The sequence below is a fragment of the Cygnus olor genome, chromosome 6 (genome assembly GCF_009769625.2).
Source record: "Cygnus olor isolate bCygOlo1 chromosome 6, bCygOlo1.pri.v2, whole genome shotgun sequence".
Lineage (NCBI taxonomy): Eukaryota > Metazoa > Chordata > Aves > Anseriformes > Anatidae > Cygnus > Cygnus olor.
Genome location: NC_049174.1, coordinates 20,270,175 through 20,290,787, shown reverse-complemented (window position 1 = coordinate 20,290,787; position 20,613 = coordinate 20,270,175). Strand labels below are relative to the sequence as shown.

General features: G+C 38.8%; 1 protein-coding gene across 5 annotated transcripts in view; it reads left to right on the top strand.

The window, feature by feature from the left end:
- The window catches only part of CERS6 (ceramide synthase 6), a 127,157-nt gene extending 108,030 nt beyond the window's left edge, over positions 1–19,127 (top strand). For 3 of the 5 annotated variants that reach the window (XM_040562368.1, XM_040562370.1, XM_040562372.1), the window contains 3 exons: positions 9,490–9,646; positions 10,648–10,671; positions 13,591–19,127. In XM_040562368.1, coding sequence (XP_040418302.1) covers positions 9,490–9,646; positions 10,648–10,671; positions 13,591–13,752 — 343 coding nt within the window. In that variant the 3' untranslated portion in view covers positions 13,753–19,127. The remainder of the gene's footprint in view (positions 1–9,489; positions 9,647–10,647; positions 10,672–13,590) is intronic. The other 2 variants (XM_040562369.1, XM_040562371.1) reach the window with 1 other exon arrangement.
- Positions 19,128–20,613: the final 1,486 nt, after the last annotated feature.

Below are 20,613 nucleotides of genomic sequence, written 5' to 3'. Positions count from 1 at the left end.
TGGTTAGTTGTTATGGTCTTGTGTAATGTTGGTAGGTATATCTAACTGGTTATTCCATTTGTGCATCTGTTTGGAAAGGTTCTGTCAAGAAAAAAAAAAGAAAAATAGTTCTCACAGTTACGACTCAAGGCTCTTTCTGGTGCCTGTCTTCTTATTGACTCCAAAATACAGTTGCTAAATGGATTTTTTTTTCTTATGCCAACAAATCCTGTATAAGTGCAGGTCTGCCAGACCTTAGAATAACTTGGTTTCTTGTTATTCTTTCATTTTTAATGCCCATGAGAGTACAAACAGTCTGGTTCATGGCTGATTTCTAATTGCCTTTTCATGGCAGTGAATATCTGCATGAACCACACAGGCATGGTGTGATCCTTGCTGAGTTAAAATTAACTTCTTTTCACAATGGTGTGCTGGAACAAACCCTAGTTACTTATTACCATCTTTCTCTCATCTCTGCATGACCAGCTGACTAGCCCTTCCTGAATTTCATCACTGGTTGAACAACAGCATGGAATACAGCCATACTATTAATGCACACACTGGGTCTCCAAACAGTGATCCAGTATTGCCCGTTTGCACTGTTCTGTCTCCTTCCTTCTATCCTGCAATCAGCTTCTGAGTGAAATTGCAGCTTGAGTTATGAATAGGGCAGCACAGAGCCCCCATTAGTAGCAGCTGCTGCAGAGATTTGCTGAACCTCTCTTTTTCCTAACCTTGTCCTGTTTCTAGCTGATATTGACTGTTTTTGTGCAGCTCTTAACATGCAGGGAATTTGAATCATCATCTTTGATACTGTTTTTCTTTCCTGGCACATTTTCTGCTGTTCGGCCCTTTGAGCATGTGTATTGTGGGAAGGCAGCATGTGGACCCTGACAGAGGCACCCTGCTTCATTCCTGTGAACATATTGGTAAAACAGAAATCTCAAACCCACAAGCATCCCACTACATCAAAGCAATACGTGGGCACTAGCTAAAGCAAGAATTCTGGTCATTTACTAGGCATGGTAAGAATCTAGGTAACCAGATAAATCCCAGCTGCTCCAACCTCATGTGGACTCTATGAACAGTGTTTCACGATGGCTTTAGTTATTCTCACTGGATCCTGAGGCCAGCAAAAACCTTTCTAGCCTGGCTAGTATTATGTATACAGCTGGGCAAACATCTCTAATTGTTCTACTGTAAAATAAGCTACTTTTTTATTAAGCAAGTAAATCTCTTCTGACACTGTTTTGAGCTCATTTTGCTCAAAACATTGTCTAAAATAAAGCACAATCTAGGTTGTTTGTGGGTAGCAGATATTGAAGGAATAAATTCTTATTTTGATCCAATGTACTTGATTCCCAATATTATTCACGCTGTCAGTGAGTGGATGCTGCAGAACTAGCAGCAAAAATTATCTAATGTGCCTGTATGTCAGGTTGTTTGTAGCTTCAGGAGGTAACTTCTAACCCATTAGTTTATCAAGAGCATTTAATAAGTTTTTGGCAACCTAACTGCAATACATTTGAAGAAATTATAGACTTCAATGTATGCTTTTTTTTTTAAAAAAGGTCTATTAATTAAGTCTCCATAAATTTACTCATGACTCTTGTCTTAGCTCTTTAGCAGAGTACATATAATGTTGTCATCCCATCTGTTTTTGACAAAACGTTACCTGATGATGTTTTTTGTATTGCTTGGTTATTTTATTTCCTCAAATTTTTACAGCACTTGTGAACTCAGGGCTCTGAGTACTGTATGAATCAAAACTGAAGTCTTTGGAGTGCCGAACCAACTGTTTACAGAGAAGCTATAAGAAATGGAAAGGTTACATGTGTCATTCACCATTGTGGGTTTGCAGTGTAAACAAAAAGAAGTGGCATTTGCTTGGTATTTCAGTTTCGAAGATTTTCATGTGATCACAACTGGAAAAAATGTATAAAAAGGATTTCATCAGGACTTCCAAAGTCAATTCTTATCCTCGTTTTTAGTTTCTACAGACTGTTCCCTGTGGCTGTGATAATGCCTTCTGTTGTCAGGGACAGGGTGTTCAGACTGTGTACTCACTTTCCTTCTTTTATTACGAATTCTGTCCTTTCTAAAACCTGAGGTCTGATTGAAAACAGGACAGAGACAATTACCAGAACACTTCTTTTGCTCAGAATTATTCTGATGAGTGTAAATGTCTCAAGGGAAGGGAAGCAGCTTTGGTGGTGTTCCTGTGGCCAGATGCTTTAGCTGCTTTTAAGCCAGCTCCACGGGGCATGGTGACTGGAGAGGAGGCTGAACTGCGGGTTGGCTCCGCCATGGCAGTCAGCTGAAGTTTTCTGAAATTGCATCATTTGCAGGAAGGAAGGGAGAAAAAAAGAGGCTGGACATGGTTTTTATCTAAAGGAGAGGTATGTGAGGAAAGTTTGACCCCAAATACATTTTAAAGCATAACCTGTTCTGCAGAGGGGAGAGCTGTGCTGATGCAGAAGTACCACAGGCAGCCCATAGGAGTGCTGATGCTCTGGCTGGCTCTAGGTAGTTTCAACACTGGCGAATGTTTTGCCTCTTCTCATCCCCTTTTCTTTTAAAAGCTTTAACTGTAGCAGGGGTGTTTGCTGCTGGTGGGGCATATTTTATAATGCCACCGTGTTGATATAAAAGCAGAACAATGCTGCTGGTTCACTGCAAGTTGCTGTTGTATGTGGGGCATAAAAATTGTAGTTGTACAGAAGTGTGGGAATGGTAGTTAACTTACCAGCTTGAAACAGTAAATGGCTTTTGAGCACCATGATCAATAGCCATGATGCAGCTAGAGTCTCATTAGTGCTCAGCTAGAAGGAGGTCATTACAGCAAAACACTTTGGAATAAAGTCAGCACCCATGTAAGTGAGCACATCCTGTTGGTTTTATCAGTGTTGCACAACGGCAGAGTGTGAGCTGTGAAAGTACAGGTCACAACTGAGGAAGCTGGATTGAACTGAAAACTGTTTAACGCTGGTTTCCGAGCCTTTGCCATGGAGGAAGTTCTTATGACGGTTGTGGAGACAAAGGTAGAATTCATTAGCTTTTTGGTTTTTTTTCCCCCTCCCTATCCATGTCTTTTGGCATTTCTTCCACAACTGGACTGTAATACCTGAGTCATTTATTTGAAAGATAAGTCACTTACAGACACTGTGCCACCACACTTCTTTAAGCTGCATGATTTTTTGTGTATTTTAAAATGATTCCATTACTCTGGAGCCAGGTTCTCAGAACCAGACCAATGAATCCAGAGTGCAGTACTCCTAATGGGATATAAGCCACCTGAAAGGCACTGGGTACCTGGCAGAGAGGTCACTGCAGCTGTTTTGTGACATTTTGTGGGTTTTTGAACTAGTTCTGTTTAGTTCCTGCATTAGAGAAGGTTTGGGTAATCTTTTTTCCTGAACTGTCTGCCATCAGTATCAGTGTGTGCTCCTAAAGCAAGAGGGAGAAATATTCCTTGCACACAGGTACTGCACTTACTTGTAGTTAACAGAAAGAGGCATGAGGAAGGCTTTTATTTCCTCTGATAGCTTGTTTTGCAAGGATTGGAAATTGGTCTCCTATAGTTTACACTGAATGCCTTTCCTATTTAGAGAATAGCATGAACTGTAGGCAAAGGGATCTTGATAACATATTCGCATGTAAAAGTTTTATGTGTGCTTGGAGATTTTCAGATGTGGAAGTGTCGTTCTTAGCATAACGTCGTTTCTGCCTGTGATGTGATCCACAGGCCTTCATGCAAGCATTTTGCCAGAATACATTACTGATACAACATTTTGCTGCGTATAATTACATTCTGCTAGGAAATTTGAATTCTTTCCATATCCTAATGTCTATTGAAAGACTCTCCTGAGATTTGAGATTTGAGCTTAGATTGTGAAGGTGTCTCTGACCTTGTATTCTTGTGTTTTTTTCTATCCACAAGAGTGGAAATACTTATATTCATGCCAGTGGCTGCAAAATCAGTTAATGGGCAGTAACTGTTGATGAGAAGAAATTGAGTGAAGAGAAAAGCACAGCTGAACCCAGGACAGTGACAGCTTGATCAGAATGGTATCTTTTACAGTACATCAAACATGAATAATTTCCTGTCCAATGCATCATTTTAGTTAAGTAATTGGAAATCCTATTGATCTGCACAGGGCTAAAAATAACACAGCCTCAGTGTCAGGGATGTGATTTCTGCCAAGAGGTATCGTTGCCGATTAGTGCTAGAGCAGGAGCCACCGGTCTGCACAGCAGCTGAGCCTTTGTACTAGCACCATGTTAGGGGCGGCAGGCCTCAGCTGACCTCAAAATCCTCTGATGTGGGGCTGGGATAGGTGAGCAGAATTCCACATGCTGCTGACCTCACTGATAAAACTGAAGTATGTGGGTTTAACATTGTTCTGTATATGGACTCAGGAGTTTCTATCCCTTCTTTTGCTGCATTTCGTGGAGATGTTTTATTGACTTACTGTCTAAAGGAAGAGGGTAATGAGCAGCACCAATCCAAAAATCTGAGGATTTCCTCTGAGATGCTCTTGAAAGACCATCTCTTTCTGTCTCTCTCTCCTGTTCTGTCCCTTCTTCCCTCTTTCAATGATGCTGTGTGAGTGATTGGTTCTTCTGACTGTTCTCAGTTTGCAGTGGGTTTATGCTGCTCCCCCCGTATTTGCCATGCACTGATTAGTAGCATAAATCTTGCTTTGAGGCACTGAAAATCTCAGAGACAGCAAGATCTGAAAAGGGAAACCAGCTTGTTCTTCCACTCAGCAGGAACCAAGAAGCATCTGTTCAAATCAGCACAGTGGTACAGACGCAGTCCTAACAGCAGCTGGCCGAGCTGAAACTCAGAAGAGGGAGAAGTTGGCAGTACAACCTTTATATACTGGATTTGCTATAATTAAATATTTAGCTGTGCTGCAGATTGAGGGTTCTGGGATATGCAAGCACTGCAGACCAACATTTCTTGAAGTTAATGGCTATTTTGCCCATCATTTCCTACCCATCTCAGGTAAAATGTTGGGTAGCTCGTCTAAGGTCATGCATACAGAAACATCTGTCAGGTCACCTGTTGCATAAAGTTAGCTTAGCATTATCACTGTAAGTAGCTAGGGCAGCCTGAGTTATGAAGTCCTGTTAGATTTCAATGGAAGTCTAAATCCCAGAAATAAATCTTGACTACTGATGAACTGTACTGATTTATTGTCCTGTGGCTGATCAACATGTAGATGTACTTTCACAGTCTTAGTGTTATGGGATCTTTTTACTTAGGTAGTCCATAGCAGTTTACAAGCAAGCTAATGAATTAAGTCTCCCAGCATCTTTGTAAGATAGACAGGATGTATTGATACCTTATATCCATCTTTAACAATAAGTAAACCGTATAAAGGAACTTGAAAATGTCTCGGACCTCACAATAAGTTAATAGAACAGCTAAATACAAAATATAGGACTCCTCTGTCTTTGATCTCTGGTCTTGGTCACTATTTACCATGTATAATGAAGAATAAATTATGTTTTGAGGTAAAAGTAAGTTCAGTCCTTCATTTTTAAGGGAAAAATTCAAAGAAGCAGAAGTTTCTAAGCATTGCTGGAAATAGTATATGTAGCTGTTGGATTACTTGCACTAAATAAGATCTGAATTTCATTTGTGCCCACCTAGATGCAATTAGCTATTTGCTCTGTAATGAATGCAGTATGCAAGATGTCCCACTGCAGCTGGTTATGGTGTAATATGGAATAACGTCTACTATATGCTTGGCCAAGAAGATAGACATCTATTCTGAAATTGTTTAGACATGCAGGTTGATGTTTTGCTGTCCTTTGTTATACCTATTCCGCTGCAGTAACCACAAACCTTTTGTTCAGCTTGTTGCATGCTCAGTATGTTAGTCACTGGCAGTGCTGCAGGAGCTCAGGCAACTCTCAGTAGTGTTCATTTCAGCTGCATGGTTTTTGCTTCCTTTGGATTTGATAATAGTGCCCAGCATGGCAGTCAGCCTCATATGCCTCAGTCTGCAGAGTTTATCATGTGTTTCCTGCTTGCCTGGAAAACTGCCTACTCTTTCCACATGGCCTTCTTTCTTGCCTCCTTTCATTCTTGTAAAGATCCTTTCAGAAACAAACACGGCACATTTTGCCAATTCTCAGATAAATTTAAATGCACATTTTACTCTTCCACTCATCCATCTCTATCTCTCTTCCTTCATCTCCCTTTCCTTGTTGCATCTCAAGTGCAAGACAAGCGATCAACTAACCAAGAATTTAGTTTCTGCTATCCAAGAGCCTGGACTTGTGCCCAATAAATTGATGGGAGGGAGCATAATCTTATCTGAGTCCTGTCTTGGTCCTTGTCTGAGACCACAGATTTCTGTAAGAGTAGATTGGATGATCTTAAGTGTTGAAGGTGTTTTCATGTGTCTTCATCAGCCACTGCTTAATTCAAAATGCTAAACTGAGAGCTTCATGCTTCCAGGTACAGAACCCCACTTGGGAAATATTTAACAAGAGAAAAGAGAAAAATATCTTCCATGAAATTCTGGTGTTTTGTTCAGCTATTGAAATCTTTCAAGGCCCCAGGAAGATTTCTGTAGGCCAGTACCTGTTTTCAAAGCAGAAGCTAATATTTTGTTTCAAATTGCAGGAGCTGAGAAATGCTGACCAAAGTTTTCAGAGAAGTAGAGCACTTGCATCTTAAAGTAATTTCTTTCTCTGAGATCAAATCCAACTTTTTAAATAAGAGAAACAGGAATCAAAGTTTCCACCATTCATTTTGAAAAGCTGGGATTTAACAACTGGAGAACTGTAATATTCCAGCAAGCAGGTTTGCAGATTTAAGTACCTAAGCACCTTTCTGAGTAGCTGAACCAAAGGTTTATTTGTACATTAATGCCATAGATGCTCTTTCCTTTACGTAATCCATTCTCATGCTGGTTCTTCCAGCCCCTGTTACTTGTGCAGTTGGTTAAAATGCTTCCGTTGAATCCTTTCAAAAGCAGAATTGGTGGAAAGTTGTCTAACTTTTCTTCCCTCCCTCCCTTCCTCAGTCTCTATAGGAAGAATTACTCTCTGTCTTCTGTCCCATTAACCTTATGATTTCCCCCCATTTCAGGCTTTTGATATGAAATAATTGATTTATATTTAGAAAAAATCTATTTGCTTTCCTCTATTTTTTCCATAATTTTCTGTAGTTTTCACTCAGCTTCTGTTCAGCCTTTTGTGCTTAGATGCTGTAAGCATTAGCTGTATCTCCACACCTAGCCTGCACATCGTGTCTCTGACCCCTCCTAGCATTAGTGAGCAATTAGTGAGATCTTTTCAGCAGCTTTTATGGCGAGTTCCAGTCTGTCCGTAGTATGCCAGGCACAAGCAAGTTACAGAGAGTTCTGCTTTTCCAGCATAAGCTTATTTCCCATACCTCATCCACGGTAGATGACTCATTTGCACAGTGAAACTGTTTTTGGAATCACAAGCACTCTTTTTGGCTTTCCTGTCTTCCTAATATTTTGCAGTCCTGCAAGAACAGACCATCTGTATCTCTAATGCTGCTTTTTTGACTTGACTACTATGGAAGTCAGCAGAGATGAACTCAGTCCAGTGAATAAAAATGCAGATAGAAACCTGTAGAAACTGCACTTAAATTCTGGAGCACATAGAATTCTAGACACAAAAGAAGACGGATGTAAATAACAGTAGGCTTGCATACACGAGTTGTTGATGTGAAGTTTGAATTTGATATCCTAGTTAGACCTAAACTAAGTATTGGTGAAGTAAAACAGTGCTGACTACAGCTATGTTTTGATATGCCTGAGAGTTTCCCCTTGAATTATAAAGTGGGGTATTGCAGTGCCATGGAGCAATGCTACCATTGGCAGAACAAATTGCAGAAAGCTGAGACTGGAGAGTTTTAGCTGACAAAAGCAATAATGTGATGGGGTTTTTTTGCATCGTCTGGAAAACATTATTTTTTTCTGATGTTCACTCCAGAACCAGAAAACATTCTAAAAAACACAGCTGGATAATAAGGTTATAAGACGTCCACTTGTACCTAAATTGTGAAGCATATTTGTAGTTTAGCATAAGAAAGCAAAAATAAAAAGGTAAAATATTTATTATGAAATGCCCTAGAGTATTAAGGCCAGTGTATTAAAAATTGCTGACTGATTTTTGGCCAATACTGTTTATACGCATAAATCATTACCACTAAATGTTATTTTCTGGGTTTGCTGTGTGTACATTCCTCTTACTAAAATATTGCTTGAGCTGAATTTTATGTGGAAAGGATTATGGCAAGCTTGATTGTTTATTAAAAAGTAGAGCCCAGTATCTCTAACACTTCAAAAGTGAACCATGCCGTCGTGAATCCCTTACAGGACCTCAGTTAGATCCCTTGCCTTCAGACAAAGCACATCTAGTGCCATCTAGTGGCTACAGGCTGATAGCTAATTTAAAAAAATACATACCAGCAGGGAAAATGGATGGAGATTGACAAATCCTCATATTTCCTCCTTTCTTGGACACCTCCATCCTCCCATAACAGGCATTCATAGATCGTTATTTGTTTCCAAAAATGCAGTTGTTTTAATGTCTGTTATCCACTTTCTGCTGTCAGGCTATTTGCTAACGTCTAGATCAAAATCATCTGCTATATCAGTGTTTGGGCAGAGAATAATTAGTGCTGTATTTACAAAGCTTCACAAGTCATATTTTAGCATCACTTTTAGTGCCTGCACTAAAGCTCACTCTCAGTCTTGGAAAACCCCACAAGGGGCAGAATCCTGCCATGTGTATGCCGTTGTTTCATATACTGGTAAAGTTTCATATTAATGGAACAACCTCAGGCTGTGTTTTCTGTTCTTCATAGCACTTTACTCACTTTGCTGATGTCAAGAAGGCAAAGACATTCATAGCTGTGTACACTGAGGCAAGCCCATCAGCTTCTGTCAGGACTTCAGATGTCAGTGTGCAGGGAACCTTGCCCAGCTCTTTGTCCAGCTCTCCCTTGTGTAGCAAGGGAGGTTGCAGCCACCATCCCAGCCTGGGAGTGTGGTTTGAAGAGCACAGTACTGTTTGGGAGTTGCAGTGCAAAGTAGCAATCCTCATGCATTCTCTTACCTGTTGGTAATAGGCAGTTACTAAACCCAACCCCTCCAGAAGTCAAGATCAAAAATAAATAAATAGGTAATTTTTGTTATTAATCAGGGATGGGGTTATTTGAGAGAGTTGACACCTGCCAGCTTTATAAAAGAAGGGAAGAAACGCACACTGAGAATTGTTTATTCCTATATGTGATGTTTGTTAAGTGATGTTAAACATTGAAAGCAACATTTTGGTGGTGGTTATCTCTGGAGACACCAATACAATTCAGTCCAAGTCGCTATTGCTGTAAGAAACAACTATATGGGTGGATCACATCTAATCATGTATTTGTCATCTTGATTTATAAAGGGCTTTTTTTAGATTGTTGGCCTAAAGAAAGTGTAATTATTTTTCTGTCTCATTCTCTTCTAGGATATTAAACACTACATTGTTTGAACTGTATGAAGCTCTGGGCAATTTTCCTGCCTTGTGGGTCTTCAATGTGTTGCTTGTGGTTCTTCAAATTCTGCACTGTTTTTGGTCTTACCTAATCATAAAGGCAGCCTACAAAGCTATTTCAAAGGGCAAGGTAAGACAGCACATCTCTGTTTCATGTTTACTCTTTTTAACTTTTTCATTATCAATACATGGTTACTTTTTAGGTACTTGTTCTTTCTGATCCATAACCCATTACTAAAGGCACATGTTGTCTTACATAAACACCTTTCCTTTTCATGGATTTTTTTTCCACTCCTCCTAACAAATGTTAAATAAGTTAATACATTCTTTATAGTGACTGTATTTATATGTGCTTCCATGCTTCTTTTTTATAATCTGATGCACTGAACCAAACTACATTCCAGAAATTGGATTTAAAAAAACAAAAAAACAAGCAAACTGCTCCTTAGGGGCTGCCAGTTCTGTTTTTCTTCTTTATAGTAGTTAGAAAATTGTTAATTTCCCAGCTGGTAGTTATAATAATATAAACTGAAATTCTGCTGCCTTTGGTAGTGGCAAAGTTACAAACCACAATCTCTTTTGGATCTTGGTATAATGAGATTCTGCAAAGGGCTATGTACTTGCTTTCTAGGAATCTCACAGCAAGACTGTTTGGGATGCAATGTAGTATATTGCTAACATTGTTAGATTTGATGGGGAGATGTAATTCACAGAAATACTAGCCCCATTACACTTCCTGTGCAGAAACTGCACTCACATTTAGATTAAAAAAGTTTACGTTGATCACGTAAAGTACAGGGTATTTTGCCCTTAAACAGTAGAGCACATAAGTTGATATTTTAGACATGACCACCTCTGAAGGGAATGGGATTGTTCTGCAGATAACTGCTTTCTGTGAATGTACTTGAGAGCTCAGCCTCTTTCTGGACAGAGCCCAGAATCTATCACTCGCTCAGTGTGGCAGCACGTTCTTGAACTGTATTGTGCCTGAAAGCCACGCTTCGGGCTTCTCTGCTTTTACCAGTTATTACCCTCAGCTGTCATGTTTGAATTAAACCAGTGACTTCAAAAAGTGTTTCATACTGTCTCTTACTCTGCTTGTTTATCCTTTCCCTTGTGCTGTGCTGGAAGTCTGGGAAGTGGAACCCCTTGCATGTAAGTTTCTTTAAATTTACTATGCAAAAGATGTGTTCTGCACAATAGCAGGGTGGTGTTTTTCTTTTTTTCTTTTGCAGTTTCTGCTTGATGTTTTTATCCATTGTTTGTGTTTACATATTTCAAGGAGGGCTGTCTTTAAAGGGTGTTTTTGCTTCTTGCCTGTGCACTGTCCAACACCATTCAAACCCTCTTCTATCCATAGTATCTGAGTGTTATTGCATTACAACCATTTTTACACATGCTGCTCTGTCACCCTTCAGGAAGCATACGTGAGAGCATAAGTCCTCTGCCTTGTAGTTCAACCAATTGCACAGAAGGAGGAAATTAAGATTGTATGAAAGTGGAGTTAGACACTTGCAAGAAGACAGTGACAAAGTTAAAGCTGCATATACATGACTTGAGGATTCTTCCTCTAGATCTTAACTTTCTTCCTCACTTACAACCCTAGTCTTTCAGTTTCCACAGTAAAATAAGCAGTGTTTTCACAGAACTTTGTAGATATCTTACAGTATATCTTCTTTCTTAATTGTTTTATTGTTGTATTACTAGTACCCGCCTTTGGAACAGCTCAGCTAATAAAGCAATTTCTTATCATTAAATCTGTAACCAGTCCTGATAATCTATTTCTTACTTTTTGTTATGCTTAGGAGGTTTATAAACCTAGGTACATATTTTCTAAACACACTCTGTAAGAATTACTCCAATGGGTTCTTTTGGAAATAAACAAAGATAATTAAGTTCTGCAAGATGTGCTGCATTCATACCACGTTTTATGTAGAAAGCCCCTGGTATGTCATGTGCTGCATTTTATAAATGGTCACATCATAGAATCTTAATTGGCTTTAGGGCAGGATGCTAGCAGAAGATTTAGCAGTAAATTTAATATATTAAAAGAATTTAAAATGACGCAGAATTTTCAGATCATCTAGTCTGCCCTCACGTTGATCACAGGCACACTGTGAGAGCCCATTCTCTTTTGTCTGATAAAGGTGTAATTCTAAGCGTAGTTCTATATCCACAACAGTTTTGATACAAAACTCCCTGTATATAAGAGACTGAAGTAATCTGTTAATTGAAGCTGTGTAGGTATGGTATTGAATTTCTGACCTCGGCTGAGTCCAATTTCACAGGTGTCAGAACTGCTGCCCTGCTAGACATTGACATTAAAAAGCAGTTATTCCCAGGTGTATGGGAACTTTGTGTTTCTTTCTTCTCTGTTCCCAAACAGAGTAATGTCACTCAGGCGTTACAGTATTGCAGGGGTGGTAGCAGCGCTGGGAGCCTCAAAAGCCAATAGTCATTTTTGAAGCAACAGTTGGAGAGCAAAATTGTCTTCAGGGCTTTCTGGGATGGCGGAGGATTGTTGTAAGCAAACATATATATATTCAGTGACATTCCCTGTTCTTTAGTTGTTTTAATTTCCTTGGTGAAAAGACTTGCCATGTGTTTTGTCACCTTTATGTCCACTCACTATGATAAAGTCAATTGTAATTTTCAGATGTGGTAACTTGCACAGGATGGATAGATCCCAAAAGAATTAGGAAGCTCAGCTATACAGTCAGGCATGGAAAGCTGCATCTTTAAAAGCTGCCTGCAACTTTGACTTCATGCCTCTCTCTGTTGATGCCTTTTTTTTCTTTTTTTTTCTTTTTTTTTAAACTTCTCTGATGTACTTTTATCAGTTTTGGAGTTTATCAAGACTAGACTGGATAAAGCTCTGGGATAAACCTTGGCTGACTTGACAGATTACCCTGCTGTGAGCAGGAGGCTAGGCATAGACTTCCTGAGGCCTCTTCTGACCTGAGTTATCCTATGATCCTACATGTTGGCAGTGTCACTGTTACCTCCTAGAAAAAAAACAGCCCTGAAAAAATAGGGCAGGCAGGGCTTTTTCTTTGCAGGATTTTCTTTTCTGTTGCTCTTCTTAACCTGTCTGTTGTTGGCTTCCCCACATTTTTGCTTGTTTTGGGTGCACCTGACTGAACACAGAAAAGCAAAGTCACCTCAGGGATTCCAAAGGAACTTAGTGCTCAGTTCTCAAACTTAGTGATCCTCATTTATGATCTTCAAAGAGCTCTACAAAGGAGAAGAGCAGACTCCTTAGTCTAAGGAGTAGAATTCATCTAGTAAAAGGGTATAAATTGGCAGGAATGAAGTTCAGCTGGAAATTAGCAGGAAGTCCCTAGCAGTTAAGGCCAGTGTGTTTCTGAAGCAGCTTTCCAATGGCACACTGAGGCAGATGGTTGAAGTGCTCAAGTACATGTGGGGTTCCTGTGCTAGGGACTGGACTACGTCGGGTGTTTCCGAGCACTGTTCTCACCACGTCTCAGAGATCAGAGACTGGTGCAGTGAGGTGCGTTTAGGCCAGTACTCCTACCTCCTACTGCCAGCCCACAGCACAGCTCCTGGGAGCCATGTGGGAGGTGAGGGGGGAGATGTTAGGGTGAATACTTACTATTTATTCTGGCATTGTCAGATCAAAGAAAAGCACCCCAAAGGAAGTATGGGAATCCCAGTGTCAGTTATGAGCCTCCCCATGTCTGGAAGACAAAGAAAATGGAGTTGTAGTAGGAGGGCAGAAGGACACGGACTAGGTTGAACTAGGGAGCTTGGACTGTGGTTACCTTTAGTTGGGGCACCACCCTTTGCCTTGAACCCTGTACTCTCCCTTTGACATAATACCTTTAATGCATCAGGGCACAGTTCTCACCCTGCCTCTGCATGCAGAGGGTGTGTGTACAGGCAGCTGTGTTTGAAGTTGTGCAGGCAGGCAAAGGCAGAGAATGTGCCAGAGCTGATACTGCTTTCAAAGCTCTAACTGAAAACTGTTTGAATTCTCTGATTCCAGCTTGAACCAAAAAGCTCAGTTCTTTCCTTAAAATTATCTACTGCTTGCTTCTTCTTCATATGCTACAGGTAGCAAAGGATGACCGAAGTGACATTGAATCAAGCTCAGATGAGGAAGAAACAGTACCTCGCTCAAAGACCCCGCACAGCACTATCACCACTAATGGGACCGGTGGTGCCAATGGGACAAACGGGTATATTACTGGTGGCACTTGCTCAGAGGAGCATTAATCCTTGGGTGTCATGAGACACGAACAGAATGAACTGTTTGCTATGGAAGTAAATTATAAGTTGTGAATGCGGTTTCTTCATATATCTCAGCATCAGAAAAAATTAGGAGTATAAAAGCATTCAGATAGTGCACTGCCATATTTCCTGTTTGTGAATGAAGACAACACATCATTCTGTATACGTAGGCATGCTGTATGTGTATGTAATTGACACAATGGGAGCAGTATTTTCACTTGTACTGTCTTTAAAATATTATTTATTTTGTATTCTTTCTGGGAACTTCTGAACAAAAGGGAATACCCTTTCTCAAACTTTTTTCACAGTGGTGGAGAGCATCACGCTCAGATCTCTTCGGTCCATCCCTGTTGCTTTTGCTGAGTCTGCTATAAGTAATAGTTGCTTGATTTGTTAATTACAAAAGATAGAACATAGCTTTACATATTCTAGTTCTGCTTCAGATATTTTTGCTATCTTTGTGTTTTAGAGTGCTGGTTTTGAAATTGCCTATCAATTCACAGTGGCCGTTTCTCCAACAGAAAGTTTTAAAACACTAGATTGATATTTTAAATAGTAGGTAATATGGTCAATTAGCAATTTGGGGAAAAAGAACTGTTGTCTTTGTGAGATGTTATTTTAGCATAAGCTAAAATTCAAAATTGGTGGTTAATTGCATTAGAAGTAGATTTGATTGGTTGTGCAAATACCCAAAAGCATTTATGTTAATGGTTAAGATACGCTCATTCTTGTATTGTTTTTTTATTTTTTTTTGTTGGGGTTTTTTTGTCTTGCAATTTTTGGCCTCTATAGATTTCAGCTTTTTGAAGAGATTCCATGTTGAAAGATATTTGTTCAAGTGCACCATTGTGAATCCAGTACTCACTCCTGAAACTGTTCTTGCAAATTAAGATGGATGAGAGCAGATATGTAATTGAAAAAACAGCAGATGAAAAGTCATTGCTTCCTCAAACACAGTTCAGTCTAGGTATCATTCTTATAATTATTGCCACTTTTTTGGTAGGCTGCAGAGAGAAAAGGCACAATGTCATACATTACTAGAAGTAGTTTATTTTAAATGCATGAAAACTTGAGCAAAATTCACTTAACGTAATTCACAACAAACTTCGAAGGCTCAGCAGTATTTTGTCACCTTTATAAAAAAAAGGGGGTGTGTCTGTTAAATAATTTTGCTCTCCTATTTCATCCAATATTTACAAACTGTGTTGCAAAGAAGACAAAATAACACCTAAAACTAACATTCTCTTTTAACGTAATATATATATACATATATAACACTTCTTCCAGTTCCTAGATCATAGTTCGATGTAGGATGCTAAGGATCATACAACTCTTGGAGGACACTTTTCTGTGATTTGTGACAGCAGTGCCAAAAGTAGGCAAGGTTCTTGGGCAACAGACTCTATGCAACCTACAGTTCAACAGTATTGTGTATGTGCACACAGAACCAATGTGCTTGTAGACCAAAGACTTATATATATATTTAAAAAAAAAAAAAAGAAAAAGAAAAAAAAATGAAAAAAAAAAGGGAGGAATAAACCAGGAAAAAATGTAACAGTGTGTCTTCTATATAGAAAGGGACTGGAGTGCTGTGTTCAGCTGGAAGCCTAGGCCAGGAAGTATTTCTTATTCCTTCCACCCTATGCAAATAGCAAAACATAGATGATTTCTAGCATCATGAAACATGTTTAAAGGCTCTAATGCATACAGACTCCACTGAAGAAAGTTTTGTTGCCACTTCTCTTTTTTTGAAACACTGCGATTCGTTCCATTCTAGTCATGACTCTTGAAAACTTCTGAAACCTTTATTACCCATAGGGACCATATGCATGTTAGCAAAGGATGTGCTGAAAGTAAAGACAGAATGGCAAGAATGAAAATAGTACTACCTTTTAGTAGCAAATAAAGGTAAGAAAACTGAAAACTTCTAAATCGTGTGAGGAAAACTGTCTGTTTTACAGAGCATCCTTTGAAAAATCCAGGCACCTTGTAATTCAGCAGCTTCAAAGCTTATATGTCCCTGAGCATATATGAGGGAGCAAGAGAGTCTTATTCAAATCTCCTTCTCCCCTAAAAGCTTATTTGCCTCTGATTTTTCTAATCTGTCTCCTGTGACCCTGATTTCATACAGTTATCTGCAAGGCCAGCTATACATGTGAAGATACCATGATTGCAATAGAAGGTATCCCATCCACAGTATTTGAAGTGGCACTTGTTACTAATTACTGTGAATATTATACTAAGGTTTTAAAAGAAAATTGTAGTGGCATATATTGAATAAGCATTGTTAGTTCTGAAATCTGACCTGCTGAGAAAGTTCTTGAGAGTTACAGCTTAGAATCATAAAATTATAGAATACCCTGAGTTGGAAGGGTCCCACTAAGATCATCAAGTCTAACTCCTGGTTCTACACAGGTCTACCTAAAAATCAGACCATGTGTCCAAGAGCATTGTCCAAATGCTTTTTGAACTCCAGCAGGCTCGGTGCTGTGACCACTGCACTGGGAAGCCTGCTCCAGTGCCCGACCACCCTCTCGGTGAATAGCTAAAACACATCTCTTTCATAATGTTGATTTCTACCTCTACTGGACCGTTTCCCTTCTGCAAAGATAGTTATAAAAATGGCATTCTGGTAAATATTTTGTCATATGTGGGGACAGAATGTTGCTCTCAACTTTTGGTGTACACCTATAGTGCTGTGATATCATCGATATCAGGAAAGAAAGCAGTTCTCATGAACAGTCCTCAAACAAGATACAGGAGACCTTTGGTCCCTGTTGGTCCTCTCCAGTTGTGCTGTAGAGCGTTGATTCAGACGTTCAGTCAAGGTTACAACCCTTGAATTGGCTGGACCATTTCTGGATATGTAGATTCTTAGTGTACCCCCACTGTTAAATAATGTAACTTGGATTGAAACTCTTCCTTTGACATTTAAAATAAGTTGTGTCTATTACTCACTAAAGCATGTAAACAGTTACCAAGATTCCACTGATGTCCAGTAACTTATTTATCTCCCATAAACTAGGCTTTTTGGAGTCCATTCTTAGCAGCCTAGGATAAACTTAATACAGATATGTCTGGAAAATAGGCAAGGTCAGAGATTCAAAAGGCACGTTTGTGGAAAAGGGGTAAGACTAAAGAAGTGTCAAGTACTTAATTAACTTGCTGAACAATCACTAAACTTTCAAGCTACAATTTTTAATGGTGATGAAAAATTCACACATTTTTTCTGTCTTTACTGAGAAGGACCAAGTATTTTAGTGATCGTACTTGGCAGTGTGCTTTGATTTATTGCTTTAACCAATGGATGTCAAAACTTTGGCTTCTTCCACTCTGCAGAGAGAATGTCATGCAACTATTTCCTTTTTAATTGAATTTGTTTGCTTCTCTGCTGAAGAGCTTTGCAAGGTGCTTTTGGAGGCCATTAAGTATTTAGAGGATAATCGCACACATTCCTGAAAATTTATTAAAATGATTCGCATGGCTCATGGTAAATGCGATATCTTAGAAAGTTCTGTATATTCGTACCTTTTGTAGAATTGTCATTTTAGTCATTTTAGAAATGAGGGTTTGTATTCTATAACCTATTTGTCTTCAAATTCTATGCTCCCTTTTTATAGTACAGTACACAACACAGTGGTTGAGATGTTGAAGTAGGAAAATGAGGAAATGATGTGTAGAGTTTATTAGTAAGTAGTAAGAATTTGTCTTCTCTCCCTAGCCAGCCCAGAATATAGTAAAATAAGATTCAGGTCTCCTTTTGTTTACTGCTTTTCATATTGGCATTTTTCATACCAAAAGAAAAATATGTTGCTGGTTTGTTTGTGTTTTTTTTTTTTCCATTAAAAAAAAAACACTTAAACATTGCAGAAATTGGTAGAAATATCTGATCAAACAACAAGGGTGGATATTGGAGTCGTTTGGATCTTGATCACTGTTAAATAGTGCTAGTTCTAAAATACCAAAGTGTCCCATGCTGTTTCCTTGTTGCCATTTTGTAGTTTTTATATGTGTTATTTATTTAATGATTCCAGCAGAACTGAAATGGGTGTCACACCTTCAGGTGCTCCTGTTTCAGCCTGGAACCAGTCTGTGTGATTGCTGATGCCAAATCCTTTTTCTGAGACCCAAGTACATGCACTAAAGCTTTGCTTATGGTAAAATGATTCTTGTTTTAAATCTGTATCTGTTTTGAGTGAAAATCACGTTCTAGTTCTGAACAGAACACAATGGCAAAAGCTGTTACCCTGCAGCAAATGTCAATGATGATCAACACGAGTTGATTTAGATGCTGCGTGTTTTACGCAGCCTATTCTAGTAGGAAGCCTAATACCTGTTACATTCATCTTTTCATTACTGCAGCCTTCTGTATTCTCAGAGAAATATGGGCTATTATTGGTTTTCTACAGTTGATGCTTTGGTATTTTTTTAATCTATTTGCTACAACCCATTTTTGTATGTCTCCTACTGTCTACTACTTGTGACATTTGTGCAAGAGGAGCTATTCAATACTTTTTACCCTTCCTGTAATGTAAAACCTATTAGGCCTAACTTCAGTGTTTTGCAAACTACAGTTGCCTTTAAACCATAAAGCAAAACCAGTTTGTATTACTTGTTTTGACTGGTTTTGATTTGGAACAGGGACCTAATGGGAACTTCAGTAAGACAACCTTATTCTTTATTTCTTTTCTTTTTGAAAAACACTACTGCAAGTTTGGAAAAGTGGCGTATATGTGTAGCCTTTAAATTGTAAAGATTTCTGATAGTAGTTGCAATGAAAACACAGTGTTTGAGTATGTCTGTACAGAATTCTGTTTTTGAAACTGCTTTCAATTTGAAAAATGGAGGAAATACTATGAATTGATGTTTTGGAGCTGTGACAATGAAAGACCAACAAGATTGTCTTACATGACCTAAAATGATCTGTGTAATGAAACACGTTTCACATCTTCTTCTGTTGAAATTCAGCTTCTTGCAGTCCCGGGATTTAAGTAGATCCATAGACGAGCTCTCATACGTATTGTGCATGTTGACTGCCTGTTGCAAGTCAGGGTGAGGCAAATGACACTATTTCACCTGTGTTTTCATGACAATCCTGTGCTTGAGCAACTCTTTCAGAAATGCAGTGATGTGTAGGAGCTCCACTGTCCCAGACACAGTGATGTGCTAGCTAGCTGAAAGTCCTTTTATGTATAGCTATTGTGTAGAACTTTGGGAGTTATTTTGTGTTTAACTTGGTTGGTTTGGTTTTGTTTGTTTGTTTTTAATATGGAAAATAATTATCCCTCATAAAGTCTCTGGAACCAATCAGTATTGTGGGCTATTTAAATTTGGAGACACTTTCATAATAAACATAAGTATTAGGAATCTACTGTCACTTGCCTTCTCTTTTTCATGAAATGCAAATGACATTTTTCCTTTCTGTTAGATCAAGGATTGTCATCCACACTGCAGATGCCAGCATTTCTAGAGCAGATAAAGTATGTTTTTGCTGAGGTCATCACTGCGGTATTTTCTGGTATTTCTTGGTTGAGACAGTTTGTAACAGTAAGTGTCAGAAGAGCAAGTTCTCTCTATATAAAATAAAAATTAAAATTACTACAAAAAATAAAAATAAGGCATTTTGCTAAGATTTCAAATGTAAAATTTTGAACGTTATCATTTCTGAAATACCAGCTTGAGCCACTTCAGAAAAGCTGTCTTTTTTCAGTACAAGTGGTCAGAGTTTTTTTTTAAATAGACATTCGTTTGGATGTTTCAGGTTAGACTGTCAGTCAGTAAAGCACCAACTACTTGCCTCTTCTGGAAGTGAGAGAAGAGGGCCACTGTTGTACAGTGGTTCTCCTGAGAAAAAGCTGTTGATTTTGCCAAGGAACCTGCATCTTTCAGACCTCTGCCATTACAGAGTAGACCAAATCTGCTTGCTTATTTATGATAGGATTCTGTGCTTTTTTTTCACTGCTGTTAAGAGGAAGTGGGGTAAAGGCTTATAGGTGCGTGGCTGGGGGGTTGTCTTTTTGTTTTGTTTGTTTGGTTGGTTTTTTTTGGTTGGTTGGTTTGGTTTTGGTTTGTTTTTTAAACAAAGACTAGTTATGTGTAGCAATGCCTGAGCTGGAATTTCTTTCATACGGTCACAAAAGTAGACCTTACAAAATTCCACTGTCAGGCAGCCTCTGGTGCAGCATTAAAACATTATGAAGAATTACTCAAATGTTGCAATGCATAAAAATATTCACACAACTTCAGCAGAAAATTAAGGAAATAGTTTTCATAACACAATTACCAGTTATGTTGGAATCTCCATGTCAGGTAGAAGATTTGTCTCTAGGAGAGAAGTAAACCTGGGGATTTGCATTGTATTTAAAGAACTAATTACTGCAATAGTTAATATGTCTCTATTATAATATATAGAGCAAATCTTGCAGTGCATTTAATACAGCATTTAAATTCTTGTTATTGAAGAGATTTACTAAGAGATGTAATTATTCTTGAGTTTATCCAGTTGTATGTCTAATGTCTTTTGCTTCCTACTCCATGTGTACCCCGTGACTTACATAGTACAGGAAGAGCCAGTGTGTACAGAAAGTGGCACAGGATAATATAAGAAAGAGCAAGAATTTCTTGGTGTACTGCCTTTAAGTCTGTAAAAGACCCTCTGTACAAGAAACACCATCTCAGAAGGAGAAGCCTCAGAAGGAGGTCAGTGCTGCTTCAGAAGAGCTAAAACCCAGTGGTTGCCCACAGAGAATGCCATTTGAGAGACCAGCATAGTCTCCTGCAGGACAAGAGGTGAGTGGAAGGAATCCAAATGTGTAAAGGTGTTGAGTGGGCAAATTTCGGTGTGAC